Source organism: Lissotriton helveticus, chromosome 2_1 (assembly GCF_964261635.1).
Source record: "Lissotriton helveticus chromosome 2_1, aLisHel1.1, whole genome shotgun sequence".
Classification (NCBI taxonomy): Eukaryota; Metazoa; Chordata; class Amphibia; order Caudata; family Salamandridae; genus Lissotriton; species Lissotriton helveticus.
The window spans coordinates 87,356,658-87,374,194 of NC_136059.1; the positions used below are offsets into that span (position 1 = coordinate 87,356,658).

Genomic DNA, 17,537 nt, shown 5'->3' on the forward strand with positions numbered 1-17,537 from the left:
AGAGATATGCAAAATTGGCGTAATTTGCTTTCAAATAATTATTTGGACATTACGAGAAACTGCACATAATTATGTGGAAATTAATTCCGTCATTTTGCACTATATTTTAGCGTGAAATGCATCCGTGCATCAGTTTGTTGATCTAATAATTGTTTTGCTGCATATTTTCACTCACAACTACATTAAAACCTAAAGCTTTTTTAAACTGAAGTTGGCCAGTTCATGCTTCTGCCTACAGATGCAGCCGTTTTAGCACTCTGATGTTAATTGGTCGGAGAAGGTTTATGGCACTGGGTTGCTTTAATATGTTTTTATAGCACATAATGCTTCCATTTGCGTAGCCTCTCGAGAGCCTCCTGCAGATGTTTGGTTTTTGGTTTCCCCTAAGGTAGGACCCTGCTAACATGTGCAGTGTCAGCAGTTAGTGTGTCTTATTCAGCTGTCATTGCTTGGTAGCGCCCTATAACAGCCGGAGGTGTGTACTAGGGGTTGGTAATATTTCTGTCCTACCCTAACAGGGTTGTAAACAGTGATTTAAGTGGTTTACTGGTAGCAGGGTCGAAATGTCGGGTCTTAATCTTGAAGGTGGGTAGTGGGGTTGTTGAACATTAACCTCAAACAGCACTGACATTGTTCATTAACCCCTTCTCTGTGGGGGTAATTCCCCCGGTGTGCTGGGGGGGGGGGGTGCGCTCAGTGCCCCAGTGCTGATGACGAGCTCAGCTCGTCATCAGCCACGGTGCTCGTGTGCTGATGACGAGCTGAGCTCATCACGGCCACGCCCGTTCCTTAGAACGCTCAGCACAGCAGGGGAATTATCCCCACGTGTGAGCGTTCTAACGGCCATGACCGAGCACCGTGGCAGATGACGATCTGAGCTCGTCATTAGCATGGGAGGGGTTAAAAAATCAGTGTTGAGGTAATGTTATCATTTTTAAGAGAACAAAGAGGCTCTATTTTCTATTAACATAATTTGCTTAGAAATATAGAGAATAGCCCTCATATGCTAGAGCCTGCGTCAGGACCATCAGAAACTTTTAAGGTCGACACTATACTCCCTAAATTTCACTCCACAACACTACATGCCACTCCATAACACACCATACCACTCAACTCTATTCTACATCACTCTACACCACGCCTCTCCAGAACACTACAGGCCACTCCATAACACACCATACCACTCAACTCCACTCTGCACCACTCTACGCCACGCTTCTCCACAACACCACACACCTCTCCATGACACACCATACCACTCAACTCCACTCTGCACCACTCTACGCCACGCTTCTCCACAATACCACACGCTTCTCCATGACACACCATACCACTCAACTCCACTCTGCACCACTCTACACCACGCTTCTCCACAATACCACACGCCTCTCCATGACACACCATACCACTCAACTCCACTCTGCACCACTCTACGCCACGCTTCTCCACAATACCACACGCCTCTCCATGACACACCATACCACTCAACTCCACTCTGCACCACTCTACACCACGCTTCTCCACAACACCACACGCTTCTCCATGACACACCATACCACTCAACTCCACTCTGCACCACTCTACGCCACGCCTCTCCGGAACACTACACGCCACTCCATAACACACCATACCACTCAACTCCACTCTGCACCACTCTACGCCACGCCTCTCCGGAACACTACACGCCACTCCATAACACACCATACCACTCAACTCTACTCTGCACCACTCTATGCCAGGCCTCGCCTCTCCGGAACACTACACGCCACTCCATAACACACCATACCACTCAACTCTACTCTCCAGAACACTACCCTGTGCTCCACTTTATAACACTGCACGCCACGCCCCTTTACACCAATAACTTTCAGCCACACTGAATAGCAGCCACACTACTGTACAACATGGCTAAAGCCATAAGCGAGACCTACGGGCTATACCAATGCTTGTTTCTTTTGTGTTGGGCGGAAGCGAATTTCATAGGGTTTCTTTACTGAAGATAAAAAAATATTTTGCTTAGTATTAGCGCGGGATGCTGTAATGTATACCTGGCTCGAATGTATGGCCTTACAATGCAAACATTTACAACATATGCTTTTACAACGCAGTTTTTACATCACAGCATCCATTACAATGCATGGTTTTACATCGCATGCCATCACAAAGCATTTTTAGAAATTACATTTACAATGCATTCCATTACAACGCATACCATTAAAACGCATACCATTACAACGCATAATACTTTTAGGGCAACAGTACGGTAAGTGTTGGCTAGTATTGAGGTAAAATATACTATTCCCACTCCAGTGAGTGCAACACTAGGGTAAGTGTTGGATAGTGTAAGGGTAAAAATTACTATTCCCACTCCAGTGAGTGCAACAGTAGGGTAAGTGTTGGATAGCGTAAGGGTAAAAATTACTATGCCCACTCCAATGAGTGAAACAGTAGGAAAAGTGTTGGATAGTGTAGGGGTAAAAATACTATTCCCACTCCAGTGAGTGCAAAGTAGGGTAAGTGTTGGATAGTGTAGGGGTAAAAATTACTATGTCCTCTCCATTGAGTGCAAAAGTAGGGAAAGTGTAGGGGTAAAAATACTATTCCCACTCCAGTGAGTGCAACAGTAGGGTAAATGTTGGATAGTGTAGGGGTAAAAATTACTATGCCCACTCCAGTGAGTGCAACAGTAGGGAAATTGTTGGATAGTGTAGGGGTAAAAATACTATTCCCCTGTACCCCAAAACCCATACCCACCATAAAACTTACAAAATCCCCATTACTTATTATAATGAGGCGTAATGGCATGCATTGTAGTGACAAGCGTTGTAATGGCATGCGATGCAGTGACATGCGCTGTAGTGGCTGATTTGTAATGGAATGTGATGTAAAGACAGTTGCGTTGTAACAGCCGCGTTGTAAAGGTAGTGCATTGTAATCACTGCGTTGTAATGGATGTTTCCCACCTGGCTCTTATGCCTTATATCGCTCCATCTTTTGATATTATATGTCATGGAACAGTGATCACTCAGACCTGCATAGACGTATCTATGCCATCGGTTCTTAACAGTGCACGTGTGCATCCAGTACATGTGATAATCTTTCCATCCTGGTCAGCATCTCTCCGCCGAAGAGGTTTTTTTCTTCCCACTCCCACCACCCTTCCTCACGCCCTCCGTCCATTTTAGCTGCCTTTGTCCCGAATATTTAATCCCTCATTCAACCATCATCAGCTCTTCTCTTCTGCCTTCCATTCCTCCACCAGCCGCTTGCTATTCCGTCTCCTGTTTTTCCTCATTTCTGCAGATTTATTTAGGAGTTTTATTGAGCACTGTGTGTCGCTGTTTAGTCACTTGAGAGGGCTTAGGTGTCTAGTACCACATGGAACCTGCAGTGAAGTGTAGGGGTGTGGGCGGAGTCTAACCAGATGAGAGCATCCTCAAGAACTTACCCAAAAGCCATGGACAACTCTGTTCATGGGAATCTGAAGTCTCTTCTGTGAATTCAAAATTTTGTCCAGTTCAAGTGCCTTTCCAACAATGATTCCTTGACACCATCTCCTCTGTGGGTCAATCTCTTTATCATTCTATTTATTGTCTACTGTTCAACAAACACGAGTCTTTCTTCACTCATCCTGATCTGTCTTCACGGTGTCTGGTTATTCGTTATTACATCTTCATTCATATATCTATTGAATGCATAGATAAGCGCCCTAACTATCTGATCTTTATACCATTATAGTACGAAGGGGTATTATCTGTGCTTATAATTGTTTTAATGCAGGAATATAGTTTGGAAATTTAAAATATATCACCCAATTATACTAACCCTAGATTTACATACTGTATATAACATCAGTTCTATGCAGTGTAAGAAAAACGGCGGAAGTCAGAAGTGAAAGTGAATGCCATACAGATAAAGAAGTAAATTATGATTAGGACTACAATAAATTAGGATTAGGACTATTGTAAATTAGGATTAGGACTATTGTAAATTAGGATTAGGACTATCGCAAATTAGAAATTTGGACTAGGACTATCGTAAATTAGGATTAGGACTGTCATAAATTAGGATTAGGACTATCATAAATTAGGATTAGGACTATCATAAATTAGGATTAGGACTATCGTAAATTAAGATTAGAACTATTGTAAATTAGAAATTAGGATTAGGACTATCGTAAATTAGGATTATAACTAGTGCAAATTCATGGGAACATATGTGAGCACTGTAACAACAGTAAACCATGCCTTATGTAATATATTCACAGAAGTCTACATTTTCTTTGAGTGAGTGATCTTCAATGTGTTGTACGGCGGCCACATGAGGTTAAAACATCTTGTCCTGATTAATCCTCACCAGTGACAGTGTCCAGCTCTGAGGCGGCGGGGGTGGCATCAGGAGGCGGAGGAACGAAGACAGGGACAGCTCCAGGAGGGGGAAAGTAAGACAGCTGCAATACGAGGGTAGCCTGCAAGAGAAGAGAAGCAGAGGGATTATCACGTACTATTCAGCAATCATCACCCTGTTTGTAACATTCACCTCTTCAACTCCTATAAGGTTTCAATACAGAAAGCAATCCTTTTTATCTTAATTTTCCAAGCAATGGCAATGCCCATAAGGTAGGCTTTGACATGGTATACAACGTTTACAACGCAATTTTTACAACGCACTACCATTAGAACGAAACTTTTACAACGCAAAATCCATTACAACGCATGCATTTACAACGCATGACACTACAACGCACACCCCTACATCGCATATCATTACAATGCAGTCATTACAATGCATACCATTACAACGCATAACTTACCATCCAACACTTACCCTACTGTTGCACCCCCTGGAGTTAGAAAAGTAATTTTAACCCCTACACTATCCAACACTTACCCTACTGTTGCACCCCCTGGAGTTAGAATAGTAATTTTAACCCCTACACTATCCAACACTTACCTTATATGCAAAGTAGTGTAATGCGTTGTAATGGTATGCGTTGTAAATGTACTATGCGTTGTAGTGGAATGCGTTGTTAAGGTAGTTTTAAAGTATTCGTTGTAATGGTATGCGTTGTAATGGTGTGCGTTGTAATGGATGTTGCGGTGTAAAAAATGCGTTGTAATGGTATGCGTTGTAAAAGGGTGCGTTGTAACGTCATACATCCCTTTGACATGGTAAACAGCATTTGTACATACAATGCTAGTAAACACCATTTGTGAATGCCTATATTTACATGCGCCTTTTCATTAAAACCAAATGTATTGGCTTTGCCAATGCTTGTTTCATGTTCTGCTCCCATAATGGAGTCCCGAGCTTGAAAGGGGTAGATTAGAGATGGGCTTTCTTCATCTCGTCATGTGTTTTCAATGTTTCGGCTTAAGGGTCTGGCACAGAGCGGCTGAAGAAATTGGGATATGTTCGTTCAGCACTTTAACAGAATAGTATCTGGGCACTTAGTTTATGCATCAACTCATTTCTTAGTTGTACTTTTGGTACTGATTTAGGATACCAGTATGGGTCCTGGCATGAGTTTGCCGGTGTGTTTCTTAACGGCAGGTAGTTAGGTATGTTTTATTCTTATTGAGTCTGACAGCGATCCCTAGCAGATTCCATCAGGGTTCTTATAAAACAAAATGACGCCCTTAGGTGAAGAAATTGAAACATCTATGTTAAGATTCTTATAGGGCAGTCTTATGAGACTGGAATAAGGACCTATGGAAAAGCAGTATAACCTATTTGTACAGCAATAGGACGGTAGGCTGTGATAGCAGCCCATCGGAAAGTTTAAAATCCTTAGTAGGGATGGTTTTTGAGAAGCCTCTAATGGCACTTGGGCTGATTAATTGGGTAGAGGGAGAGACTGTTGAAAAAAAGTCACAGCATAATGACATTTCTAGTAAAAAGTAGCACGATAAAGCAAGACGAAGGGAGATGGGTCATGGGATCATTCAATATTATCCAGACTTAATATGAAGACCATGCATGAGGACTTGTGAAATGAAGGCGGAGCTGCGCAAAACTGGGTGGTGGTGGGAGCCCTAGATGTTATGTCAGATTCTATCACCTGAGGTTACTTCTCAGCTCAGCCGCCTCACTGAGGGGATCTACTTAGGAAGACAGAATCTGAGCAATGTGGAGATCTGCGTGAAGGCAAGAGAAGACATCCCCTTGCCAGCCAACCAGACATTCAAATAAGGTGTCCTTCTTCAGAAATAGGTGATATCAGTACATATATTTCCTTCTACAAGGACATATACATCCCTCTATGCCTAAAACTACGCTACGCTGACGGAGCATGCAAAGTTTGTACTAATTTGCACTTTGCAAATTGCACGTAGTACAGTACCACAACTATGTTTAATCACATAGCGTAACATCGATAATAAAATGGAACTTTTACAATGAAAACTTTAGGTAATGAGAGAGCTGATGATTTTGAGGTCCCCCTAACCTAGGGGGAGCACCAAGCAGATGCCTTGAACACAAAGAGCATAAACAAAAAGCACATTTTGTTGAACCACTCCAAGCACCTTTATTGGCAAAAAAACAATCCCAACCAAAGGCCCTGCAAAGCATTATGGGACGAGATTAGCAGTGGGCAGTGAATATTATAGTATCCAATATCAAAATACTTCTACAAAGAGCTGCAGTTCACCTAGTTGTTACTAAATGTCCCTCACGAGTCAAATGCAAAGCATTGAAATTATTCTTACATCAAGCTGCAGTTCCACTGGTCGTCCCTAGATGTCCCTCACGAGTCAAATGCAAAACCATTGAAACCCTTTCATCAAGCATTTGCATTTGACTCGTGAGGGACATCTAGTAACAACCAGTTGAACTGCAGCTCTTTGTAGAATTCTTTTGATATTGTATACTATATAATATTCACTGTCCACTGCTAATCTCATCCCATAATGCTTTGCAGGGCCTTTGGTTGGGAATGTTTTTTGCCAATAACTGTGTTTGGGTTTGTCCTAAGAGGATGGGCCCACAACTAAATCGTTCAATAAGATGTTTTTTTTTTTAAGGCATCTGTTTGGTACTCTCCCTAGGTTAGGGAGGATCCCAAAATCATCACATCTCCCACTGCTTGCTAATTGTTCAGTTTCACTAATGTGAAGTACTACATGCACTTTAGCATATAAAGATAGAAATACATGTTTTATCATATCTGGTCATGTACAGGAAGCTTTATGCAAATATTGCACAGTACAGACAAATACACAGTGACATCAGCTACACTACGCAGACTACAGGTATTACGCAAAGTTTAAAGTATACTACGTGAAGCTACAACGCAAACTATTCCCAGGCTTATACTTAAACATTCCTATACAAGATATGAGGGGAAAAGCCACTTGTATATGCATTTCTATAAGAGCACCACCATGCCTAAGGAATCTCAACACAGCCTTAATGTGTTCCAGTTTCAAATGGGTCAATGGTGCTAACAGATGCAATGTCTGAACTGTGCATCAAACAACCACAAGACCACACACAGCCCAAGCCGCCAGTCACCCCAAGAAGACAAGTGTGCTGTTTGGTCACGTGTTCTACTCCCACCATCATCGGCACCCAGAACAGTCATCGGGCCAGCAATGTGCCTGCGGACTCATGCGCGTCACATTCAGCTTCCAGAAATAGTAACTGAGTAGGCTGAGTGATCTGATGGTTGGCTGGTGGGTGGGTGTGTGGGATACAGGCAGGATGTGGATGACATGCGGTTGGTGAATGTCAGCTTGCCTTTGACTTAAGATTAGGTTTTCTAGTCACCTCTTTGTTTCATGTGATTTAATGACAGCTTACTCTGGTGATTGAGGGTCAAATGTAATATGACTGGTTCATGTAGGGTGGATTGCACAAGCCCAGCACATAGTGGAGTGTGTTATGTGGAAAGGGGTGTACTTTGCTACTGGTGCTTTTTGGACACAATAGCTGATGAGTCAGAGGCATTGCTGATTGCTACATTTGGGGGATTATATCTTGTGCTTTTCCTGTTGTCTCTGACCTAAGACTGTGCTTTGAATCTGTGTGTTTAAAGGTTGTGCTCTTAAATTTGGGGAAGGAGATGGATTTCTGTGCTTGAAGGGCTCGGGTGAATGATGACCATTTCGCATCTCGCTCTATCTCTCGGTGCTTCATTTGGAGTTTGATTACCACGGAACCCAAGCTGATCCAAGCCCTTCGTTTATTCATACATTCAATGAATGATTACACTATAGTTATTCATTAAAGGTGGTAGCATGGGTCATGGTTTGTGTTTTCGGGTGTGATTCTTCATTGCATGTATGTGTGTATGAATGTATGTTTGTATGCATCTAAAGATGACCTAGGAAGGAATCGAGCACTACAGGCATATGGGTTTAAATATGTATTTCCTACCATTCGGATATCGAATGCTAGCCTTTTTCAATGGGATTCTTGCACAGCGGGTTAAAATCCCGAGTTAAACAGTAGCAGAATTATATAAGCTAGGATTCTTATAGGACACTCTTATAGGGCTTTTATCAAGTTCAATAGAAGTGTGACCTATTTGGACGTTTATAAACAGAAAGACAAGGCAGCAGCCACTAGGTAATAAATTACTAGGGTTTCCTTCAAGATTTTAGCTTCTTGATAGGAAACCCATTGTACCCATCGTAGTTGTATAAAATATTGGCATATAATTAATTTAATATATATCACTTATTGTATTATTATAAGATATTAGTATTATGTCAATATTTGCTTTTGATTTTTTTAATAAAGCTTGTCATTTTTAGGTTGAATATATTTTGAATATGCTTAACTTTTCATATATTTTTTATTTATTGTCTATTATAAAATTGGATTTTTTTAAATTGTATTTATCTTTAATGAATATTTGTTTATTTTAAATGTGTTTACATATTTTTATTTAGTTTTATGTTTATTTCTTTTAAGTTTATGAGTTGGAATAGTACACCTAACCCCCCCTAAAGCGCAACACTTTTCCTGCTTTTGCTTATATGGGAGTGGGAATTTTAACCCTTCAAAGTTCAACACTTTCCCTACTATTGTTTAGTTTGAATTGTTAATACTTTGTTATAAGTTTGGAATTATTTATAAAAATAACTTGTTTATATTTGCACATATATATGTTATGTTTATTTTGCATTATTAGTTTTAAACAAACTATATTATATTATTTAAAACTGTAATAATTTTTAAATAAATTACATTCAATGCTATATATATATATATATATATATATATATATATATATATATATATATATATATATATATATGTATATGTATATATATATATATATATTCACTGAAAACACATAGGTTTCAGGGAATTTATCATTAGAAATTAGCATTTAAAAAACATTAGAAATTCACAGAAAAAACCACAGGTTTGAGGGACGTCATAGTTAGTTGGACATGTCACTCGTACAAAACCAGAAACATTTGTATGTTATAAGTAGTTCAGCTAACTATAACTCGCGCCCCCACAATGCACTGCTGATGAAGTCACATATTACATCATTCATGACATGGTTAGTGACATCACTGATGACATCATCCAGTGACTGTGTGTTTCTGTAAAGTTTAAATGCGTTATATATATATATATATATATATATATATATATATATATATATATATATATATATATATATATATATATATATATATACCAAGGTAAAACTGTGTTACATGCCTCCAGTTCTCACCCGCGCCATGTAGTGAATAGCATCCCTTATGGCGAAATGCTTAGAATCAAGAGGGTATGCAGCACACAAGATGAACTAGAAAAGGCCCAACAACTTAGCAAAGAAAGATTCGTAGAAAGAGGCTACTCTAGACAAATAGTAGAACAAGCCATTGTCAAAACAGAGATACTAGTTAGGAACGACTTGCTGGTCAAAAGTAACCAAAAGGATCAGGAGCAGTGTCACAGTAAAGAGAGGGAGTTGGAGGAAGATAAGAGTTTCCGCCTTATAATTGGGTATAGTAAACAACACAAGGCACTCCAAAAAATCATCCAGGGAGGGTGGCCCATACTCCTCAATGACCCCGTATTAGGACCCCTGCTACCGCAGAGGGAGTCCATTACGTATAGCAGGGCTCCCTCAATGAGGGATTGTCTAGTGGTACCTGATCCTGAAATTATAACTAAACCTGCCTGGTATCTGAATTTAAAAGGGTTCAGAAAATGTAAAACATGCAAGGCATGCACTCATGGGGTTAATACCAAAACATATTTTAGCCCATTCAACTCCAAACCTTACACAATAAACAAAATGCTAACCTGTAAAACAGAGTATACAGTATACGTCCTAACATGCCCATGTGGACTTGTCTACGTGGGCAGCACTAAGTTACAGGCTCATGTTAGAGTACTCCAACACCTCCGCGCAATAACGAATATGGACAACACCTATCCGACACTTTAAGGAACGCCACGGATCTAATAACAAAGGGTTGTCCTATTATTAAAATATGCAGTTTCCCCTAACAGGCGCGGAGGGGATAGGGAAAACAAATTAAGGAAGTTGGAAACTAGATATATCCTGTTACTCAATTCTAAACATCCTCAGGGCTTGAACCTAACTGAGGACTTGTACACTTGTCTGGAGTAAAGCATAGAATAGGAATGGGTTAATTGATATTCCGTTTGCATGTCCCCAAATGTTTAAATGAGAGGTGAAACAAACTACTGCCTACAACTCAGCACTTTCTAGAAAGTTGATATTATGCAAATAGATGAATTTTGGGTCTATTTATTTAATTTTTTACTATTTTAGTATTTTTTGTATGGGTGATTTTAAATATTTTTAAATGTCTTTGGATGTTTTAAATATTTTTAAATGTTTTTGAACAATTTTACGATATTTTAGGTATTGTAGTTTGCACACACAAGACATAGATGTTATCAAATGAAATGAGATGCATCGGTGTTTGAGGTAAACTTATATCTAAGTGTTGTGATAAGGCAGGACCCCTAATCCTCTGAGAGAGGAAACCCGCTATATTTGCAGTTTGTAGATTGGACATTGTTTTTTGTTTTTTTTTGGAAAACCTTTATTTTTACGTCAAACGAATACAAGTATGGGCCTACAACCACCCGGGCCGGCCGCTAACCAGTTTCCATCACAGCAAGTCAGGTATGACACGACTCAGCAGCCCGTGGATCGAAAGCACCACAGAGTCGGTTAAGGACATGTAATTGAGCGTACCAACTAGAGTACAGGATACAAAAGGCTCCATTTTATAATATGAGAATTGAAGGATCAGGTGCCGTACAATAATACCACATCACACAAAGGGCGGGCATTGTAGGAAGACAACCATAGTCAGAACGATCACAGGTAGAGTAATGACGCTAAAGTACGTGATTCAGGATAAGCAAGCATACAATCAAAGTTCGCAACAGTTGAGCGCCCGCCCGTCAATACAGATAATACTATAGGAAATATCGGCACAAGTAACGAAGGATAAATAATAAACACAAATGTGGACCCGCAATGCTGACCCGAAAAATAAGAAACGATAGAAAAGCAATAGAAAGAGAACGAAAAAGAAGAAAAGGCCATAAAAACAAAGAAAGGCAAAACAAAACAAAAAAAATAAAATAAAATCCACACCTCCAACCCCCCACCCCGCACCCCTTCAGGTGACTACGGCCTACCCCCCCCTAGCAGCGTGCCTGTCGCCCCAAAAACTGAGACCCGAAATATAGAGAGAGAGAAGAGATATAAAAAGGTAACTAGACCCCGACACTAAAAGTAGGAATGGAGGAGGTCAGTATCGTATGCATTCCCGGACTCCCCTCCCCACCCGACAAAGAATCCCCCACAAGTAGACGCCATCGTGCAAAACACAAGAGAAGATTACACTGGAGGAAACTATAAACCCCGCCCAGTCTCCGATAACCCAATAAAGCAGATCCCGTTACCGATGAAACCACAATAATAAACCCAAAACAACAGTCTCAGCCTTGTCCCCGTCGATCAAACTTGTTGTCTCCCTCTGGTAAGTAGGACTCTCTCCACAAAGTGTCAGAATATACATAGAAGTTGCCGCAAGACATTCTGCTGAATGGAGGATAGATGGCAAACCCCAAAGTACATGGCCGGGTACAACGATTCTCCACCCCAAGTGCCAGGCTCGACACTGTCTCCTCCACCATCTTGGCGAGCCAGCTGGGAAGGGGGTGCGACACAATCCAACTCAGTTCACAGTCTCGACCAAAAGTTACCAGAATGGGAATAGCAGTTAAAGGGTCCACTGGCAATGAAACCAAGAAGTCAAACCATACGGGCGATACACCAAGCGCCACATGATCAATCAGTTCCACTTCTGTAGGGGTAAACACATCTCCCTGCACAGGGTCGAAATGCACCGCTGGGGCGTCTATCGGGAGTAGAGCTAGCCGTCGATTCCCATGCGATGAATTAGGGTCCGGTCCCGATCGCCTAATTCCGTATGCTGCCGATATCAGTTTACAGACCCGGGCTTCCATTGTCTCTTGAAGTGCCTCGAGGGCTGCCAACACAGATCGCAATGTCGGGCCGCACTCAGCCCGCCCCGCCTGGTCTCGCACGACATCAGGCATGGTGATCCCCACGGAGAGCCCGCTCACCCCGGGGGAGGATTAGGCGAAGCAGGAATGAACCGTGAGGGACAGATCGTCAACGTGCGTTCCATGCGCGACGAGTCCCCAACCCAAAGGCACCGGCGAGGCAAATACTAGGTATCCGGGTCAGGGACCTCTGCCATACCGCCTGGGGTGTCACACTTCTCCTCCCCTTCAATACGAAACCGGGCAGCAGATTGGCAGTAAAGCAGTCCGAAGATATTGAAAGTTCCACGGACCGGACCCTGCCACCCTCACCAGTCCGCTGTTGTTCGACTGGGACCCGGCAGGATCAGCACTCAGGACCCCGGCTTCCAGACTGGGTTAGGCTCCAAGTTAAACCTCGACATTACTCCGCTCCACGATGGCGGACAAATCCCGGGATTGCTCCATCGGAGTGCGAATCAGTTCATAAACAAGGATGTGTGGCGGAAAAACAGGATAGACGACAGGATCTGCGAGCTAAGGACGGAGGTCGGGGGAGCCGGGAGATTAAGCAGCCATCGTGTTGCTGTCGTAGCTCCTCCCCCAGATTGGACATTGTTGATAGAAATACTGAGTATCAGGTAACAAAGAAACTGAAATCAAAAAATTTGGTGACAAAGAGATGGAAGAAAATAACAGTGGTGAACGATTATGGTGATACAGATAACAGCAGTCTGCATCGGCTCATTAGGTTTGTGAAAATGGTCCAAATGATATACACTGGACACGATTTTAAATTCACCAACACATTAGACACAATTTAGTAGTGCTCTCTATGGAAGTGCTATACAACAAAAAATACCTCCAACTAGGAAGAGGTGTATGTATTTTACGAAAACGTCTAAAAAACGTAATAGATCACATAACAATGGTACAGAATGAATTTTCAAGTATTTTACTGATATATATGTATCAAGTTATGAAGAATTTTGTCCATAGACTGCTTTTTGTGGATATTGTTTAATTCGGCAGCCTGGCCGAAAAGGATGCCCCACCAAGAACTGCATTTGGGGCCAAAAGATCTCGGAGATTGGGACCTGGCGGCGCAGATGAGCGAAGTGAAAGGGAACTGGTTTTTCACTTCAGCCCACTTGGGTAATACTTATTTTTCTATTTGACACTGAACCAAGACGGAATCCACAGGGAAATACATCTTGCAGTTTTATAAAACTACCAGTACCAGCATGCTTGAATGTAATGACTCACTCGATTCACCTGTGAGGCCCACTGGGGTGAAATGCACGCATGCGCTCATGGTATCTGTGCAAGCAGTCAGTCTTCACAGCGTCACCCTCTGAAGAAGAAGCCTCCCGGCTTTGAAACGCGTCAGGGATTTTTATCGTTTGAAGTGCACTGCCGGTTCTAAAATAAATAGCTTTTGATGAAGCACTCATCTGGCGTGTGGCATCTTTGCATCAGGGCAAATTGTGGATATTGTTTAATTCGGCAGCCTGGCCGAAAAGGATGCCCCACCAAGGACTGCATTTGGGGCCAAACGATTTCGGAGATTGGGACCTGGCGGTGCAGATGAGCGAAGTGAAAGGGAACTGGTTTTTCACTGCAGCCCACTTGGGTAATACTTATTTTTCTATTCGACACTGAACCAAGACTGAATCCACAGGGAAATACATCTTGCAGTTTTATAAAACTACCAGTACCAGCATGCTTGAATGTAATGACTCACTCGATTCACCTGTGAGGCCCACTGGGGTGAAATGTACGCATGCGCTCAAGGTATCTGTGCAAGCAGTCAGTCTTCACAGCGTCACCCTCTGAAGAAGAAGCCTCCCGGCTTTGAAACGCGTCAGGGATTTTTATCGTTTGAAGTGCACTGCCGGTTCTAAAATAAATAGCTTTTGATGAAGCACTCATCTGGCGTGTGGCATCTTTGCATCAGGGCAAATTGTGGATAATATATATATATATAGATTATTGTGACATTATCTAGGTGCTTGGGGGCAGGCTACTCACTCGAGTAAGACAGGTGACTACCAAGACCACAAGGCCATCTGATTGGCAACGCCCACTGAGGCGGGAAGTATGTTGCTGCCTGATAAAAATGCTTGCCTCCGAGTACAAGCCCAAGCCTCTGATGAAGTAAGGCTACGAAACGCGTCAGGCTGGACTTTGATGCTTGTTGCTGGAAATTTGCATCCATTTCACTGCTGCTCCCAACAGGAATAAAAAGCCGTGATTTCACCTTGCTTGTGGGCTCCTTCCTTTGCAGGCAAACTTCGTGGTTATGTTTGAGCGGTGAGCCTGAGCCGCGGAGGGAGGCCCTGGGGCTTGCTGGCCCCCCATGGAGACGCCTAAAAACGCCACCGGTATGGAAGCAATGGGGCACTTGTTGGCAGACTATGGACAGCTTTGAATTGAGAAGCATAACAGCACACCCCACTCGGGTTTTATTGTGACATTATCTAGGTGCTTGGGGGCAGGCTACTCACTCGAGTAAGACAGGTGACTACCAAGACCACAAGGCCTTCTGATTGGCAACGCCCACTGAGGCGGGAAGTATGTTGCTGCCTGATAAAAATGCTTGCCTCCGAGTACAAGCCCAAGCCTCTGATGAAGTAAGGCTACGAAATGCGTCAGGCTGGACTTTGATGCTTGTTGCTGGAAATTTGCATCCATTTCACTGCTGCTCCCAACAGGAATAAAAAGCCGTGATTTCACCTTGCTTGTGGGCTCCTTCCTTTGCAGGCAAACTTCGTGGTTATATATATATATATATATATATATATATATATATATATATATATATATATATATATATATATATATATATATATATATATATATATATATATATGTATATATTACCTACTGGCAGTCGCCAGTAGGTATATATAGTTAGGATTTTTTCTCTATGGGATTTTTGAAAATTCTATGTCTAATAACTTTGGCGTTTGTGGACGGAATTGGCTGAAATTTTCAGGAAAATGGAACATTTTGTTTCTGAGCAGCCCCTGAAAATTTGGGGGGGGTTCGTCAAGGGGGGGCCGAGAAAAAAGGGGGGTCCTAAAACGTGTTTTTAACATTGAGTTTTCCATAGGGCGGTTGGCCTCACTTTTAGCCCGAACGGCTGAATGGATTTGCACGAAACTTGGCAAAATTGTAGGGACTGGTAGCCCGATGTGCCTTTTGTAGGTCTCAATATATGTGCTCCAGTGGATTTTGAGAAATTAACGTTTAAAAAAAGATATATATCTGTAACAGCGGACCGGGCAGCGCTCCGGTTCGCGGACTTTTCGCGCAACGGAGCTTTGTGAAGCGAAGCTGATTGGTTCTCCGGCGTCTGTCAACATTCCAAACAGTCCGTAGCGGCCGCCATCTTGTCTCTCGGTAGGATTGAGAGACAAGAGGAGGCCAAAACAAAGGGGGAAATAACCATAAGGGGGCATAGTAGATCCTCCCTGACCCCCTAGGTTTAATGTGGAGGTTTTAAAAGGGCCCCGCGGGGCAAAAAAAAATAATTTTTTTTTTGTTTTTTTTGCGTGGGTAGCGCCCGGTCCGCGAACCTTAAGCGTTACGGGAGTCCACCATTTTGTGTTTCAGTCGAATTAAGATACAAAATGGAGGGCAAATAATGTTCAGAATGGGTAGAAGGGGGCACGGTAGACTTATCTTGACCCCCTAGGTTTTGTGAGGATGGCTGAGGAGGCTTATATGTGCGGAAAAAAAACATTTTTTTTTAAAATTTCGCGAGGTTAGCTCCCGGTTCGCGTACCGGGTAGCGCCCCGGGGAGCGTACTTTGTTGAAAATTAGTGAAAAAAGTTAGAGTAAAATAATAATTGTGAGTGATCAGATGTAGGGTAGCTCTGAGAAGAGCTTTTGGGTTTATGGTACATTTAGGTACTTATAAGTAGGTACCAATGCACATTCTTAAATTCAGAATGAAAATTCTGTTGCCCTCATCTGAGAAGTGAACTCCATCTCCTCTGTAGATATCTTGCATGTAGTAACGCAAGTTATTGTTGTACAGGGAGCCCATTCCATGGTCTCTCATGTAAGCTGAAACAGATTTGTTTACATGCTTCCTCGACTTCTCAATTTGTGGACAAAATTGGTTTGACCACCTCCATTTCTGTCTTTGGCATATATTTGAATATACCAAGGCAGTCTGAGGAAAAAGTGCCATCAATTGCTCAAAGGTGTCCTTTAAAAGCATTTCCAGACCTACCCCAGTCAAAGTGCCCAAATCATTACCTCCACAGTGCACAATTAACAGGTCAGGTTTGGGCAAATGCATAAAGGTTTTCACCAATGGTATCAATTGGTGACATTTTAATCCTCTGTGGCCAAACCACTTAATTTCCACATCTTGTAAATTGAGGTTAGGTAATTTTCTGTTCTCAGCATACCTGTGAGCCCAGTGGATATAACTATGTCCAACAATCCAGACAGAAAACATGGTGAGAGAAGGTTCTGCTGCAGTCAGATGAAGTGTGGCAATGAAATGGCAGTAGAAAAAATGAGAGTTTAAAATGAAAAAAACTGTGGAGTTTCTGTGTTAATGAAGCAGTAACAGTGATTGGTGGATTTTGATTGCTGAAAACAGAAAGTTAGGGTGCATGGGTGAGTTCTTTGAAAGATGTATTTTGAATGGTCAATAAATAATCATTAAATGAAAGATTGCAGTGGATACGCAGGTGCACTGAGAGTTCAGAGTTCAATTGCAACATTGTTGTGTGAACTTGCAAACACCAGAGGTCTTGCAAGAGGTGGTTGCTATGCAGAAAAGGCATGAAATGGCAGAGGGGGGAAGGGTTTTCATTTGAAAAAAAGTGAGGGAAGAGTTTTGATTGGGTGACATGAGAGATATGTGTGAAGAATTACAGCATTTCTGTGCTTTTGATAGCTGCAGACTCTGGCGTGCATACCTTTTGCTCTGCTGAAGACAAATTGGTGTGTTTCTGAGACTGTTTTCAAACTCAAAGTATTTGCT

General features: G+C 42.1%; 1 protein-coding gene across 1 annotated transcript in view; it reads right to left on the minus strand.

Moving 5' to 3' along the window:
• The window catches only part of DYSF (dysferlin), a 1,004,398-nt gene that overhangs the window by 731,342 nt on the left and 255,519 nt on the right, over positions 1-17,537 (minus strand). Inside the window, exon 5 of the mRNA XM_078674496.1 lies at positions 4,357-4,468. Coding sequence (XP_078530622.1) covers positions 4,357-4,468 — 112 coding nt within the window. The remainder of the gene's footprint in view (positions 1-4,356; positions 4,469-17,537) is intronic.